We start from the raw sequence: 17,861 nt of genomic DNA, 5'->3' as shown, positions 1-17,861 counted from the left end.
TACATAGGACCAGAACCAAAGGAACCCATTACTGAAGATCCCCCAAATGTTGAAGAAACAGAGCAACTCTTGGAACCTGAACAGATTTTGTTTCACAAGGATCGAACCACGAAAAGTGGCCTTGTGACTCGAAAATTCTTACTAAAATTCAAGAATCTACCCACAACACATGCACAGTGGGTAGATGAAAAATTCATGAAGGATTACTCAAACATTCTTCAGCCATATCAAGAAGCTTTTCAGCTGAGGACAGCTGAATAAAAGCCAGAGGGCTTTCACAACTCTATAGAAACAGAATTTGTATTCTTTTTCATTAATTTGTCTATATAATGATTTATTAAATTTGTTTCCTTTGCACTAATTAGATATAAAGAAAAGTGCATTGGAGCTGGCCACTGATGAGTGGTCACAGGTTATGGTGGACCCGGTGGGTTAGAGAAGATAGTTCGCACTTCCACCTATATGGCCCGATTGGGCGCCTGTGACTAGAACTCACGCATATCAGGGTTAGACTCACACACAGAAAGGATTGATGCCTTGAAGTGTGGGCTAGATCCACCAGAACAAACAGTTACAATCAACAAGATGGCATGATCATGAAATGCTTGTACAATGTGCATGTGTGGGCTGAAAGCTTGAAATGCACATTTCTTTGCATAGAAAAGTCACATGAATATTTTGATACCGTTTTTGCGATGTACACGGAAAAAGCTTTCATATAACATCCATATTGGGGGGTCCCTAAATTTTAGGAGGTCCTTAAATTTTAGGAGCCTTGAATTAGCCTAAAAATGCTAGTCCTAAAAAAATAGGAATGTCGTTCTAAAAATAGTAAATTCTGTACTCTGACTGTGCTTACTAAATTTGGTTGTTTCTATTCTTGACAGTATTCAGTCCAAAAAAGAAAGGCCATAGAGAAGAGACAAGTGTCAAGACACTTGTCACACAAGTTTCCAAGAGTCCCACCATTTGTCACATCTCATGACATGTGGCTGGACACTTGTCTTGTGCTACTCCACCTTCCCCTTTTGTACTAGCTTTTCCCTCTCCTATAAATAAGAGCTTGTTTTTCTTCATTTAGCATCATTTTTATTTGTTGTAAACTCATGTACAGCACCCACAGATAGCCAAAAACTGGCCCCATCCATCCCCATCATCATCCCCCACTTCTCCATTATCAAATTCATCCATATTCCCTCTTCTATCACTGCTGTTTTACAGGACAGCAAGCCTGTAAATTCATTACAGCACCTCCTTCTCGAGCTCTTTCTTCCACTTTAGCAACAAGAAGCAAGCGCTATCCATGTACTGCTGATCAACAATGGAGAAAGGCTGATTTCTCCTCTTTCTTCTCTCATACTGTAAAGAAATCAGTTCTTATCATTGCATAGTAGATAATGCATGTGTGTTTGTACATCTTTGCATGATCTTGTGAGAGTGAGAATTACTTCTCCTCACTCTCAGGTTGATTGTAACTGAGCTCTTCCCTAAGGGACTTGGGTTGAGCAGAAATACATTCCTTCGAGGGGGGGGGGATGTTTGGCCCATCTTCAACCCTCAATCTTGTCTCCATTACTTTTACATTCATGGCTGTAATTTTGTGAGTAATTATTATTTTCAGCTTTAAGTATTCATTCTCTTTTATATTAAATCTCGAAAACAAGCGAATATCACAATTATTAAGCATACTACGTTGTTCGGGGCGTTTACAGCAAAAGAAACCAAGAAGGGTACTTTGTATTGTTTGTATTGTAAAGCCTTGAATGGCAAGTTTCTTGCAGTTGCTGAAATTTGCAGCTACTTGGAGTTATGGCATAAAAGATTAGGCCATATGAGCCAAAAAGGACTTGATGTCCTTACCTCTCTAAAGAGGGTTGATGGGAAATGCTCTAAACTTCGACTTTTGTAATGAGTATCAGTTTGGAAAGCAAATAAAATTTTCCTTTTTCTCTAGTGTCTCTCGTAAGTCCAATGTCTTGGACTTAGTGCATTCTGATGTATGTAGTACGCATGTGAAATCGTTGGGTGGTGTTGCATATTTTGTCTCATTTATTGATGATTATTCCAAGAAGATTTGGGTATACATGTTGAAAAAGAAAAGTGAAGTGTTTGTTGTTTTTAAAACTTTTCATGCATTTGTGACCTCTAAGACAAGTAGAAAGCTGAAATGCTTGAGAACTAATAATGGGGATGAGTTCACATCAAGTGAATTCAAGTCCTTTTGTGACTTGCATGGAATTAAGAGGGAGCTTATAGCTTCTTACAACCCTTCTTCAAATGGGGTGGCTGAAAGAAATAATAGAACTTTATGTAAAAGAGTGCAGTGCATGTTGTCCACTGCTAATCTCCCTCATGAATTTTGGAAAGAGGCACTCAAAACCGCGGTTCACATTTGCAACCACTCTCCAAACAAGTCCTTAAATAATGGCATCCCTGAGGAGATTTGGCCTGGCAAATCCGCCTCATATGACCATTTACGCATATTTGGTTATGATGCTTTTGTGCATGTTAGAGATGAGCTGAGGAACAAACTTGACCCAAATCCACCAAAGGCATTTTCATGGCCTATGGTGGTGAGGGTGAATTTGGCTACAAAGTGTGGTTACCTCAGTCCAAGAAAATTATTCGCAGCCGTAATGTTGTGTTTAATGAGGCAAATTTGCTGAAAGATACTTTAGCCTCTAATGAAGATATGAAAAATGTGAAATTTCAGAGTTTTTAGCCACCTATTACTTCAAAAAACGAGCCTCATGGTGCTGTACCACAGGCTGAAAGTGATGATCAATCAGTTATTTTTTAGCCAGATGATAATGGACAGCAAATAGGAGTACAAGGAGGTCATGGACAGCAAGATAGGCTTGCTGATTATGAAAATGCAGGTGCTGGTAATGAAAATGAAGGTACTATACAGCATGAACAACATGCTGAAAATGGCTTACAACAGCCAATAAATGCTGAAAATAATAAACTTCCAAATGTAGACCCAATTCCTGAAAATGTTGATCATTGGGTATGTAGGTCTACACGCGTAAGAATGCAACCACATAGGTTTGACCCCTCCTTGCATTATGTGATGCTTACATATGAGGGTAAGCCTCTTACATACAAAGAGGCCAAGTCATGTGAGTTCAACAGTAAGTGGGAGCTAGCTATGCAAGAAGAGATTAAATCTCTATATGCAAATGATACTTGGAATCTTGTGTCGTTGCCGAAAGGAAGGAAGCCTCTTCCAAACAAATGGGTGTACAAAGTAAAGACAATTGATGGGAAAACCAAGTACAAGGTGAGACTGGTTGCAAAAGGGTATGCACAAAAGAAAGGGATTGACTTCCAAGAGGTCTTCTCACCTGTTGTGAAGATGACCACTCTACGTGTGCTTTTTGTTCTCACTGTTGTATTGGACTTACAGTTGTATCAAATGGATGTAAAAACAGCTTTCTTACATGATGACATTGATGAGGAAATCTACATGAAACAGCCCGAGGGCTTTGTAGTTCCTGGAAAAGAGCAGACGGTGTGTAAGCTAAAACGCAGCCTATATGGGCTGAAGCAAGCACCACGGCAGTGGTACAAAAAGTTTGACACTTTTATGCTATCTCATGGGTTTACACGCAGCCATGCAGATCATTGCTTGTACATGAAACAGGATACAAATGGCAGGCCCATCATACTTGTTTTGTATGTGGATGATATGTTGCTAGCTGGGAAAAAAAAGACTAGCTTGGATGCTCTCAAAAATCAGCTGAAATCAGCCTTCTCCATGAAAGATTTAGGGAATGCAAAGCATATTTTGGGCATGAGGATTCATAGAGATAGAATGCAGAAATTGTTGTTTTTATCTCAAGAAAAGTACATTGAAAAGGTACTGGACAGATTTAACATGGCTGAAGCTAACCCTTTTGGGTTACCCTTACCTCCTTATCTTAAGCTTAGCAAAGCCAACAGCCCAAAAGATGACATGGAAGCAAATGCTATGAAGGGAGTCCCTTATGCATCAGCTTGTGGCTCTCTTATGTATGCTATGGTTGCTACTCGTCCAAACATTGCTCATGCAATGGGAGTTGTTAACAAGTTTATGTCAAATCCTAGCAAAACACATTGGGAGGCTGTCAAGTGTATTCTTCAATAGCTCAAGGGTACACAAAGAAAGTGTATTTGCCATGGGCAGGGTGCACTTAGTTTGCAGGGTTATTGTGATACAGACATGGCAAGTGACTTGGACACTCATAGGTCCACTAGCGAGTATGTCTTTACAGTTACTGGTGGGGATGTTTCTTGGTGTTCCAGGTTGCAAACCGTCATTGCACTGAGTACCACTGAAGCTGCATACATATCAGCTACTGAAGCTTCTTAGGAAGCTATATGGTTGAGCAGACTTGCAAAGGATCTCAACATATCTATGGGTACTACAGTTTTGGGATGTGATAGCCAGAGTGCTGTGTATCTGGCTAAGAATGCCATGTATCATTCACGCACAAAGCATATAGATGTGTGATATCACTTCATCAAACAGATTCTGGAAGATGATCAAATCACATTGACCGAGATCAAAACACAAGACAACCCTGCAAATGTTCTCACTAAAATTCTAAGCAAAGCTCAACATGAGCATTGCATCCGACTAATAGGAGTTGGTTAGAGGTTCACATCAGACCTTTAAGTGGGAGGTTATTGAGATAAAGACCCGATTTAACCTCTGTGTATAGTACACGCACATTATTTAGTTGTACATGTAAATGCATCCTTACGTGCCAGAAGGATAAATACATTTTATTCTTTGTGTACCAACACATTGTTGGTACACTCATATCGCATCGTACTTTCACTCTGCTCTCTCTCTGACTCTCACCAACCATCACACTCTCATGCTAACTCCTCGAACTTCTACTGCATCCAACTGAGCTCCAACAGTTGAACCTTGTGTTTGTTGTCTCCACCACTTGTCTTCTATTGCGACCTGTTGAGCAACCTACTTGCTAAGCTAGGCAGCCTGATTTTCTTACGAAGCTGTAAAACCTATGTGCGTTCTGACTATTGCTAACATGGTTTGTGCTGGTACTGTGAAAAAATGCCCTAACACAAAAACACAAATAATACCATATGACAAAGCACACACTAATAGAAGAACACAATTAGGGTTAGGATAACTCAGAGACAATGAACACAGAAAATGAATGAAGTGATATAGATGAAGGCTGAACAGGGCCACTTAGCTGATGGACAGCACCACGAACTAAGATATCCACCAAATGGGTGTGGACAGCAATGGAACAAGGCACCAGCTGAAGATGAATCTGCCAAACAATAGAACAAGTGGCTGAGTAGCTTCCTATTTATAGATGTGGATCTCCCAAAAGTTTGGATCTTTGCTTATGGGAGACAAAAACTTTGGTAATGTTGAGTTTTGGGGCTGTATAAAAAAAAGTTAATGGTCTCACTTGTAATTTGCCTTGTTTAACTGGTAATCTACCTTTGGTAATGTTGAGTTTTGGGGCTGTTTAAAACAGTTAATGAAGGTCTCACTTGTAATTTGCCTTTTTTAACTGGTAATCTACCTTTTCTAGCGCAATATTGTGTCTGGTCACCCAATTGTGAACGGACTGTCCATAAGCCACAAGTGGCTGCCCACAAATGCACCCAAATCAGGTTGTGAAAGTGTGAAAACAGGCTGAAAAAAGACTGAAATGTTCCATTGAATGCATGCATGTGCCTGGAGCATGTCAAAGCTCCCATGTCTTTGTCAGACTCTGACTTACCTCACAACAAGAAGATGACAGCATGACACACTAGTGCTTGCACCCCCTCTCAAATCTTCGAAGAGGTTTCAAACCAAGGACATGAATGTGTTAAAGCATAGAAGACAATGATACACGCTTTGTGAAGATGTCTGTTGCATTGTCTATCGTGGGCATAGTGACAGGAAACGGCCGGAACGGTCCCCCCAGCACGTGGAATCGCCATCCCCGGCACAAAACCGTCGTGGGACACGTTTCGAATTGGTGAAACGTTCCCTATCTGAAACGAGACATGGAACGCCACATGGCACCCACTTACCTTCGGCCGGCCGCTGCTCCCACCCAATCGTCTACGATTGCGCGTTTTGCCCACCTCCTGCGTGCTGCTCCAGCCCGAGATCGTCTGCCCGTTCCTGCCCCCGTGACCAGTCCGCATAGCGCCCCCCGTTCCCTGTTGGCCCATGCCAGTCCCAGCCGCCAGTCCCCCCTTCCTCTCTTCTTTCTTCTTCCTTCTCTTCCTCCTCCTTCCTTCTCTTCACTTCTCCCTTCTCTTCTTTTCCCTGTTGGCCCATGCCAGTCCCAGCCGCCAGTCCCCCCTTCCTCTCTTCTTTCTTCTTCCTTCTCTTCCTCCTCCTTCCTTCTCTTCACTTCTCCCTTCTCTTCTTCCTTCTTCCTTGGACATTCTCCCTTCTCTTCCTTCTTCTCCTCTTCTCTTGAGTCTTCCTTCTTCTCCAAGTTCCAAGTTCTCCATTCTTCTCCTCTTCTCTTCTTCTTCTCCCTTCTCTCCCAACTCTTGAGCGAGTCTTGACTCTTGAGCCTTCTCCCTTCTCTCGAGACTCGAGTTCTCACTTCTCTCGAGCCATTTTTATTTTAATTTTCAGCCTGAAATGGCTTCATCTTCCAGCCCCGCTCGTCAGGCTGGTGGCCGAGGAAGAAGGTCCGATGATTGGTCATGGTGGGAAGAAGTAAATGTTGACCGCCCATTGAGTGGTGGAGGATATCGACCATGGACTTGCAAGCTTTGCCCATACAAGCAAACTAGCGGAGCAAACAAGGTAATCCATTGAGTCGAGCATTTGTATTTCGAACTTTTATTGATTTCAATTTTTCAAAGTTACTTAAATATTAGAATATGGAATACCAATTGCCACTTGTTCCGTTTTACGCATAATCAAGCCCAAGCTCCTCTCCTACATGAGCCAAATTCAAAGGTACAGTTTTGTCCAAATGTGACCTTGGAGAAGCAAAGGGAGCTTCGTGACCGTGTAGCAGGTCAACAAGCTTATCTTGCATCTAGACAACAACGTGTTGCAGTTGACCCTGCAACTTTTGTGACACCATCCCCATCAAATGTATCTAGAGCAGGGTCAGTATCAAAAAGTGCTACCTCCACACCTATTGTAGGCATTGCATCGATCATGGTATTAACAGCACCACATGTTGTACGTAGACAGAGCACGTTTGATGCTAGTTGGGATCCCAAGAAAAAGGAAGAGGTGGATACATCAGTGGCACGTTTTTTTAATCATGACCACATTCAATTTCGTGCAGCCAGGTCAGAGTATTTTAAATTGATGTGCAAGAAGATTAGTGAGTATGGCCCTTCATATTCAATTTCGCGCAACCAGGTCAGAGTATTTTAAATTGATGTGCAAGAAGATTGGTGAGTATGGTCCTTCGTATGTACCTCCATCATCAGAGACCTTACGCACCACTTTGCTCGACAAGGAAAAGTGCCTTGTTGAGCAAGCAGCAGTGACTAGAAAGAGCATGTGGGCTAAAAATGGAGTTTCCTTGATTGTTGATGTGGTTGGAGTGATACACGCAAGCAATCCATACATGGTATGGTTGCTTATTCTCGTGGGGAAATGTATTTAATATCTTTGCATGATGCATCGGGGACAGGAAAGTCAGCAGATGTACTTGCAGCAGAGTGGATTACAGGTATTGAGCTTATTGGCCCAGAGCATATTGTGGGATTTGTTACAGATGGAAAGCCCGCAAATAGGGCAGCACGTGCTATTATCTAGGGATATTATCCGCATATCACAGTTTCATATTGTATGGCTCATTGCTTAAACAACCTACTAAAGGATATTGATAACCTGTCATGGATCGCACATGTCATAGAGCAAGGAGCTCAAATGGTTAGCTTTGTTTTGAATCACCGGTTTCTTCGCCATCACTTCTCTTTGAGGTCGAAGAAGACACTCTTAAAATACTCTGATATTCCATATTTGCCTTTAACTTCTTGATGCTAGGCAGATTAAGAGAATGCAGTGGTACCTTGAGGCAGATATTTCTTAGTGATGAGTTTACCTCATCAACATTGGCAAATACTCCTACAGGTATCTTATGCTTGGAGAAAGTAAATAACTCCACTTTTTGGGATGATGTAAAGTGGATAGATGCTATGGTATCACCTATTGTACATATATTGAGGGTTAAGGATGCTATGCAACCTTGCATTGGCAAGGTATATGAGACTATGGATAGGCTGAATGAAAAGTTGCAAGAATTGGCACCAAATGATGAGGCGTATGAGGAGATACACCATTTAGTTGTGACGAGGTGGAACTCCTATAGCTCACCCATACATGCAGTTGCATTTGTTGTGGATCCTGAGTTCCAAGGCAAGGGTCAGGAAAATGACACTGAGGTTATGGATGCATGGAGACTTATATTGTCTCGTCTAGTGCTTGATCATGGCACTAGACGAAAGATCATAGATCAGTTTTCATGTTATAGAACCTTTCGAGGTTCTTTTGGTTGTGGAGATGCACAGGAGAATCCCTTTAAGATTGGGGTAGCTTTGTGGTGGGAGGACTATGGTTCGGATGGTCCTAAGTTGCAACAACTAGCCATCCGTATTTTGAGTTAGTCAGTTAGCTCCTCTTGTTTGGAGCAATTGTGGCATACATATACTCACATTGCTTCAAAGAAGAGGAACTGTCTTGGTGTGGAGAGAGAAAACGATCTAGTATTCGTTAGTACTAATTTGAGGATATTATGTAACAGTATGACAACAAAGCCCGATCCATTCACAGAGTGGGAGATGCAACAAGAAGAGGAGACACATATTGATGCTGAGGGAGATGCAGCAATTCATGGTACACATGATGATGAGGCTAGCACTTCAGGAGTAGCTAGAGCAACCTCAGGTCATGATGATGATCTTTGATTTAGTTTACTTATCATGAGTCTCATGATACATGACACATGTACATTGTATATGATATTATTATCATTGATGACATTGTGACACTTGGGCTGTTGACAGTTGTGCCATGTCGATATTATATTTGTACTTGAGTCTTACAGTCTTGCAGTTGAACAGGGCGCCTAAAGCAAAAGAGGAAGGGTGAAGGCAGCCACGAGCCACGAAGCACAATGTCCTTCTAAAGGGGTATGAGGGTAGTGGAAGGGGCTGGTGAGAGAAGGAAAGTGGTGGCGGTGACCAAAGAAGGTGGTGAAGAATGACTAAAGAGAGGGTGTGGAGTAGTGAAGAATGAATGAAGTGGCTGTCTATTTATAGGCATAAGCTGTCTAGGGTGACACACCACTGTGTAGACACCCACTAAAAAAGTGACCAAAATGTGAACACCAATCCTTTTTGGGACAGTCAATGTGAAACTCTAAATGAAGTGTGGGAACTGAAGAAGTGGTTTCTCGACACCCTCTCGTAGGCCCAAAAGGAGACGAAGAAAGAGAAGTGAAGAGAGATACGATGAAGAAGAAGAGGATCGCAGAGATCCAAGAAGTCCACCTGAAAGGGTAACCTGTAATAAGCAACAATAGATGGGATGAACTATAGAACCTAACTCCACCTCGGGAGAGAAGCCACTAGCTCCATAACTCCATGCTGAAAGGAATTCAAAGGCCTCGTCACCAAGTCATGGCTAAACCTCCAAGGCCCCGATCTAGGCAGTCTCTAAAGATCCTGGGTATCAATAGGAGAAATGACTGCTCGAGGACAGCCATCCCCAAACAGTAAATGGTAGGTGACGAACTTCAACACAACATCCTTGCTCACCACTACCTTGCCAAAATCATGGTCATTGAGATAGTAGCTCCTCCTAATTTAAATGCTTGAATATTTCTTTGCATGTACATAGGGTAACGGATAGGTATTCTTGGAGGGAGGAGAGCTTCAAGGATAATTGTGGGAGAGGGGTACCAAAACAAGAAGAAGAAAATCCACCTGTAGAGACACCATCAAAAGAAGGGTCCAAAGAAGAAATATCTTTATCAAACAAAACATCCCGGCTCACCACTACCTTGCCAAATCATGGTCATTGAGACGGTAGCTCCTCGTAATTTAAATGCTCGAGCATTTCTTTGCATGTATGTAGGTATCATACCCAAACATACGAAATGGGCAACAGAGGGCTATCACCCAAAGGCCTCATAGAAAGTCACATCCTGCAATCCAGTAGTCAATGACCTGTTTGTTGTGAATGTGAATAACCATCGCCACAACCTCAGCCCAAAGGGTATGGGACATCCCTTTGTGCTCAGACCATCTCCAACATGGTTTGATTCTGTCCCTCCACTAAACCTTCTCAATGGTGTGTCTACATTCACAAACTCCATACAAATGACATGTTAACCAAAAAACTGTCAAACTCATAAGATCCAAATCCTCCACCGAGATCAGCTTGGACTCCACAAACATTGGATATGGACTAGGTATCCACAAAATTTTCCAATCACAAAATCTGGAAAAGGCCTCAAATTTGAGCTCCAACAAGTAAGCCCAAATATACCTCAAAAGTCATCAGCCAATAGCTTTAGGTACTTGGCCTTGCCCAACAAGGCAGTGTGCATGGGGTCACACAAATCAGTATGGAAAAGCTCCAAAAGTGTAGAAGCCTGTCAGATAGACACCTTGGGCGTAGGCACCCAATTTTGGTCGTCCCTCAAACAGCTAGGATAAATAGATGGAAATCTGGAAGGGAGCTCCGGCAACCCCTGCACCATACCTTTCCTGTTAGCCCGCCAAATAGCATTGAAGTTGAGGTGACCATAACAGGCATCCATAAAAGCCCAAGCTCCAATGAACAATGGGATGCTAGGGCAATGAACTTATAAAGTATCAAAACGCTTACAGTGAGCCTAAACTGAACAATTTGCATCCAGCTGCAAGTGCAAAGACAGTGATCAAGGACACACCCAGCTTAATTAGTTTTTTAGCTGTTAAATCTCAATGTGGGCCAGCCAATAGAGAAGTAACTTACTTTAGTCCTGTTGAACATAGAATAGAAGGTTGCCACTTCATACACTCGAATAGGAGCCATCCCAAGAATCTCAGCTACCTGTATACATACAAAGAATAAATTGCATCTCAGTTACATGCCTACTGATTGATATTCAAACGACTGTGTATTGACAAAAAGGCATTAGCACCTTGTTCATTGCAGATATAGGCAACCAACCTCCATGTTGCTGCTGGGCAAGATCCAGCAGAGGAATTACTGCTGATTGCTTATAATTTGCTGGATAGTGAGACATTAATTCTCGAGCCTGCAAGTTGAGTTAGCAGGCTGTCAGTTCACAGTGGTTTGTAACCCAACAGAAAATAATAGTAAGAATAATTTCAATAATGACAATACCAATGGTAATACTGCACAAACTTATAAACCTGCAAACAAATAACAAGTGATACTGGAATTTGGGACCAAATGCAAGACATCCTTATTATGGTAAAAGGCCTCAAACTATGATCAAACATGAACAATTTGTACCTGATAGGCTTTGTACTTTGCAAGTCTTTAGAGATTGCATCAGTCTTTAGCTGTATCCCATAAAGATGGAGTGCTCTGACAAGTGTTATTGTCTTTTTCTTAATGTAAAGTGATGTTTAACGATGAGCCACCAAGCTAGCCTAGTCATAGGAAGGGCAACTTTTCGGTGAACATGAAATACCCATTATATGAGCATATGATCTGCCTAATATTTGGCTCGAATGCGAAAACCTGGCTGACCTAACATGTAGGGCCAGAAATATGGCTAACCTGACAAACTGGGGAAAATGCCCAGTTAAACATGACCAGAAAACCATAGGCTCTGGACGAGGGCAAAACTGGCCTAGATATGGAGCCAGACATATCTAAAGTCAACATCAAAGTAGTCGAACGCAAAAGTGGCTCAAGTCCATTTTAGTACATTTAAAACCCATATTCACATGATTGGATGATATCTCCCCAAATGAAAAGGTCATGAATCTTTTTATGAATTATGTATGCAGGAAAACTTTTAGCAATTATGACATAACACCAAGATTCCATCATCTTCCAACAACAAAGATCTCCTGACTGGTCACTTAAGCATGCATGACTTATGCCATTTTGGCACAAACTATTATTTATTTTTACCTATTGCGATCCATGGTACGGTTGTTGACATATCAAGTCATTAGGTGCATTGTATTACATGATTCCTATTTTGATCTTCATTTAGAGCCCCAAAAGGGATTTATTTGTATTATCAATTAGCATCAGTGCACCACCCAAGACAAGTCAAGAGCCACCCTAGACAGTTCAGCGACTCATGTGCCTATAAATAGGGCATGGATATTATTGTCTGTTCACCCCCAGCACTCTCACATCATTCCTCACTCCTGCTTATTTATTATTTATTAGTTCATTCACTCCATCACAATTTCAGCCTCAGCCATCTACGACTACTGTCCACTGTCATAACACAACAAAAAAAGAATGTATATCCTTTTAACATATTTGCATAGTCAATTATTCAATAAATTTGTTTCCTTTGTCATTACTATATATCTAGAAAAGTGACTTAGAGTTAGCCATTGATGAATGTTCATAGGCTATGATGAATGTTCATAGGCTATTTGCATAGTCAATTATTCAATAAATTTGTTTCCTTTGTCATTACTATATATCTAGAAAAGTGAATTAGAGTTAGCCATTGATGAATGTTCATAGGCTATGGTGGACCCACACAATGGGTTAGAAAAAAGATAGTACACACTTCCATCTATACGTTGTGACCAAAACTCCAACATATCAATGTCAAACTCGCATACAGAAAGAATTAATGTCTTGAAGTGTAGGCTAGATTCGCCAAAATGGACGGTTATAATCATCCACATGGCATGATCATGAAATGTTTGTACAATGTGCATATGTAGACTAAAAGCTTAAAAAACACATACTTTGCATAGAAAAGTCATATGAAGATTCCAACATTGTCTTTATAATGTACTCGAAAAGAGTTTTCAAAAGATACACATATTGGGGGATCCCTCAATATAAGGAGATCAGTAAATTTTAGGAGCAAACACTAGTCCTTAAAAAAATAGGTATTGACATTCTAAAAATAATAAGTTTTGTGCTTTGGCAATTCTTATTAAATTTGATTGTTTCTATTCTTGATAGTTTTCAGCCCAAAAAGGAAGGTCACACAAGCTTACAAGTGTCCCGCTACTTGTCACTATGAAAATATGCTAGGGTTTGCACAAAGAAAACATAGAATGTACAAACACCATTGAAGCATAATAACTCAGATAATAACATAATAAACACAAACCCTAAAGCAAAAACACAAACACAAACAGAGAAGAAAGAGAACTTTGAAGTGAATGAATCAATGCTATAGATGAATGAAAGAATGTACACAATACTCAAGGGCAAAGCTGTCCAACATCCAATGGCTCTTGTGGGAGCGAGTTGAGGGAGGTCAAGTGTCAATGTGTGTCATCCACGGGAGACAAATCCCGAGTGCAATAACTACCAATCAACAGCAGGAGGCAACATCTACAAGCTGTTGAGACAAGGCAACAGCTGTAAATGACTGATTTTCTTCAGTTCTTTGCATCTACAAGCTGTTGTGGCAGGGCAGCAGCTGCATTTGACTGATTTTCAGTCATTCTTCACGACAAAACTCTAAATTTGCTCTCTCTACAGCTTTCACTCTCATCTCCCAGCCATTTCACAGCCTTGCTCCGAAGATCTCAGCATTTGGACACTTGGAGACTGAGAAATTTCAGATTTCTCTATTGTAAACCCTAATATGTAGCAGGAATTAGGGTTTAGCAGCAGCCTCAAGAATCGTGCCAAAAATTGGAAGCTCCAAGACTTGGATTGAACAGGGCTGAAGCCGTTTTTAGCCTACTCAAGTGGAGGGACCAGCAAAAAATTGAATTTGGGCATTTTCCATTTCCATCAAAGCGGATGAAGGCCAATTGATTGCCCGAATCAAGGGGCAAATCAGATTAAAGACTTGCTCGTGATTTATCACAGCAAGGGGAGTTGGAATACCGAAAGGGATTGGGAGAATCCCATTGTAAATAAGCTTATTCTTCAATAAAGACGAAGTGGCCAAAGGAGAATCACCCTTCCTCTTCTACTTTAGGTGCATTGTTCTAGCATTCGGGCTTGCACTTGAGTATCTTCCACCTTGCGTCACCGTCATCTGCTTGGCATCAACGACCTTCTCCTTCAAGCTCCACCTTCACCTGTATTTTTTAGTCTGTAGGCCTTCTCCTTGCCCATAGTCAACATCTCCAGCTTAGCGTCAACATCCTAGCCTCTGGCAATAGTCTACACCACCTAGCATCAATGATTTCATCATTCATCTATCACAAGGGCTGCTGGAACATGCGTTTTGCAGGCTAGCTCCTCCTCCGTCACTTGGCGTCACTCGTTAGTCATAGAGGTTATTGAGACTTGCGTTTTTGCAGCCCAACTCCTCCTCCATCTCCTAGCATCATCATCTACTTGGCGTTTCACTGCTTGGCCCACTCCCGACATCAGAGGACTGTGGTCCGCTCCATCAACTGCCCGTGATCATCTTCCACATCTCCCACACCATTAGAGGAGTGCGGCTGCTCCCTCCACAATGGTATTTCACCTTCTAATGATTACTTCAATAGCCCACTACCTGAAGGATTACATTTCGCTCCCTTCACTGTGCAAATTTTCCATAGGTACTACCGCTTGACTCAAGCAGGACAGTGCAGTTATCTTTTGAGAATTTGGCTCCGCTATATCAGCTTTTCTTCTCATAGCATGACTCAATGCATCATCACCATGCCCTTCTTGTGTTTCTTAGTTTCTCTTCTCTCTCAATATTTGCCGCACACTCTGTGTTACTCCTCGCAAACCCAACTATCTCTCTACACTGTCGCTTATTTTGATATGGTATCAAAGCATGCCTATTATTTTTGGCATGGTATTAGAGCACAAGAGCTCAAAGATCTAAAGATCCTATTTATCAGAGAAGGCAAAGACAGGTTGCAGGTTCGGCATCATCTATTGATTTCCCCCTTCATTTCCGAAGCATCACCAGGAGACAAAGATACCCTTCTCTTCCTCTCCGACCCACCCACCCTTTTATAGGTTGATACTTCACTGCTATGAATTCTCCATAGACAGATGGACAGACCATTGGGTGCTCCTCTTTTGGCATCATCGAAACCCCCATCGATGCTTGCCAACATGGACCTTTGCTCCCTACCCCGCCGGAGTATATGCATCTATCCCTAGGCACCCATGCCACCTCTCCCTTTTGGGCCACGACCATTGGGTGCTCCTCTTTTGGCATCATCGAAACCCCCATCAATGCTTGCCAACATGGACCTTTGCTCCCTACCCCGCCAGAGTATATGCATCTATCCCTAGGCACCCATGCCACCTCTCCCTTTTGGGCCACAAACTCCAAAGTTTATTTTGCACCGACTTTCAACTTTTTATGCTCAAGGCAATCAGAGCCATCCATTGTGCACTAAGCTCTTTTGAGTCACACGAAGATCAACTAGTACCACGGCCATCCGATGTGCGCTAAGCTCTTTTAAGTCACACGAAGATCAACTAGTACTACGGTCTTCTCGCGACCGCTACAATGTGCTATAAAGGTTGCTTCTACTTCTAGGGTTTCAAGAATGCCACTTGGACCATGGCTCCCCTAAGAGACAATGATTGTTGAATACCGTCCCCTCGACAGTCCGCTCCTTCGAGACAGAATGATTATTCCACACTCTCCATTACTTCAGGTCCACCGTTTGCTCCACTAAGAGACAGTGATTGTTGCCTATCCTTGGCTCAACCTGTCACAACTCTATAGAAACAGAATTTGTATCCTTTTTCATTAATTTATCTATATAATGATTTATTAAATTTGTTTCCTTTGCACTAATTATTAGATATAAAGAAAAGTGCATTGGAGCTGGCCACTGATGAGTGGTCACAGGTTATGGTGGACCCACACGGTGGGTTAGACAAAAGATAGATCACACTTCCACCTATATGGCCCGATTGGGCGCCTGTGACCAGAACTCACGCATATCAAGGTTAGACTCGCACACAGAAAAGAATGATGCCTTGAAGTATGGGCTAGATCCGCCAGAACAGACAGTTACAATCAACAAGATGGCATGATCATGAAATGCTTGTACAAAGTGCATGTGTGGGCTGAAAGCTTGAAATACACATTTCTTTGCATGGAAAGTCACATGAATATTCTGATACCGTTTTTGCGATGTACACGGAAAAAGCTTTCATATGACACCCATATTGGGGGGTCCCTAAATTTTAGGAGCCTCGAATTAGCCTAAAAATGCTAGTCCTAAAAAATAGGGATGTCATCCTAAAAATAGTAAATTCTGTACTCTGACTATGCTTACTAAATTTGGTTGTTTCTATTCTTGACAGTATTCAGCCCAAAAAGGAAGGCTACAGAGAAGAGACAAGTGTCAAGACACTTGTCACATAAGTTTCCAAGTGTCCCACCACTTATCACATCTCATGACATGTGGCTGGACACTTGTCTTGTGCGTTTTTCTTCATTCAGCATTATTTTTCTTTGCTGTAAACTCATGTACAACACCCACAGATAGCCAGAAACTTGCCCCATCCATCCCCATCATCATCCCCCACTTCTCCATTATCAAATTCCTCCATATTCCCTCTTCTATCACTGCTGTTTTACAGGACAGCAAGCCTGTAAATTCATTACAGCACCTCCTTCTCAAGCTCTTTCTTCCATTTTAGCAACAAGAAGCAAGCCCTATCCATGTACTACTATTCAACGATGGAGAAAGGCTGATTTCTCCTCTTTCTTCTCTCATACTGTAAAGAAATCAGTTCTTATCATTGCATAATAGATCATGCATGTGTGTTTGTACATCTTTGCATGATCTTGTGAGAGTGAGAATTACTTCTCCTCACTCTCAGGTTGATTGTAACTGAGCTCTTCCCTAAGGGACTTGGGTTGAGCAGAAATACATTCCTTCGGGGGGGGTTTGCCCATCTTCAACCCTCAATCTTGTCTCCATTACTTTTACATTTTCATGGCTGTAATTTTGTGAGTAATTTTCATTTTCAGCTTTAAGTGTTCATTCTCTTTTATATTAAATCTCAAAAACAAGCGAATATCATAATTGTGAAGCATACTATGTTGTTCGGGGCGTTTACACAACCTGAGCCTCATCTTTCCCCACCCTGGACTACTCAAGTTTGAGAGGCCACCTCTAGGAGTTCTTTGATATCTTCAATACCCCAAATACCTTCTTTAGTACAACTGACAGCACTTTCTTTGTCATCAAATGATTTGGAGTCTATGATCCATGAGTTTTTAGATTTCCTCTCTAATAGAGGGGGATTCAGAGGAGGCTATACTCTCTGTCCTTAGAGGGGGCTTCTACTTGTTTAGCTTCAGAGGGGACCCTTGCACCTCCAACCTTAGGGGGGACGCCTCCTCATCATGACATTCGTCACCCACCCTTTACTCTTTTGAGATGGTTGTCCTCCAGCAATCATTTCTCCTATTGATACCCAAGATCTTCAAAGACCACCTAGATTGAGCCCTTGGAAGTTTAGCTGCGACTTGGTAGTAAGACCTTCAAATTCCTTCCAACATGGAGTTACAGAGCTAGTAGCTTCTCTCCCGAGGTGGAGTCAAGTTCTATAGTTCATCCAGCCTAGTATTCCTTACTACAGGTTACCTTTTAGGTGAAAATCTTGGATCTTTGGGATCCTCTTTTTCTTCATCGTATCTCTCTTCACTCCTCTTTCTTCATCTCTTTTTGGGCCTCAGAGGGGATGTTGAGAAACCACTTATTCAATTTGCACACTTCATTTAGGGTTTCCAACTAGCATTTCC

The 17,861-nt window shown here is 41.8% G+C and overlaps 1 protein-coding gene across 1 annotated transcript in view; it reads right to left on the bottom strand.

Moving 5' to 3' along the window:
- LOC148022952 (NADH dehydrogenase [ubiquinone] flavoprotein 2, mitochondrial-like) overlaps positions 1-17,861 on the bottom strand; it is a 44,653-nt gene that overhangs the window by 16,609 nt on the left and 10,183 nt on the right. Inside the window, exons 4-5 of the mRNA XM_087695878.1 lie at positions 11,142-11,258; positions 10,973-11,050 (exon numbers count right to left, since the gene is read on the bottom strand). Of these exons, the coding sequence (XP_087552004.1) occupies positions 10,973-11,050; positions 11,142-11,258 (195 nt within the window). The remainder of the gene's footprint in view (positions 1-10,972; positions 11,051-11,141; positions 11,259-17,861) is intronic.

This window comes from Lygodium microphyllum, chromosome 16, assembly GCF_053477565.2.
Source record: "Lygodium microphyllum isolate KBCC chromosome 16, Lygodium_microphyllum_v1.1.10, whole genome shotgun sequence".
Classification (NCBI taxonomy): domain Eukaryota; kingdom Viridiplantae; phylum Streptophyta; class Polypodiopsida; order Schizaeales; family Lygodiaceae; genus Lygodium; species Lygodium microphyllum.
Note: the sequence above shows the minus strand (reverse complement) of the source record. Positions and strands in the feature narration are given on the sequence as shown.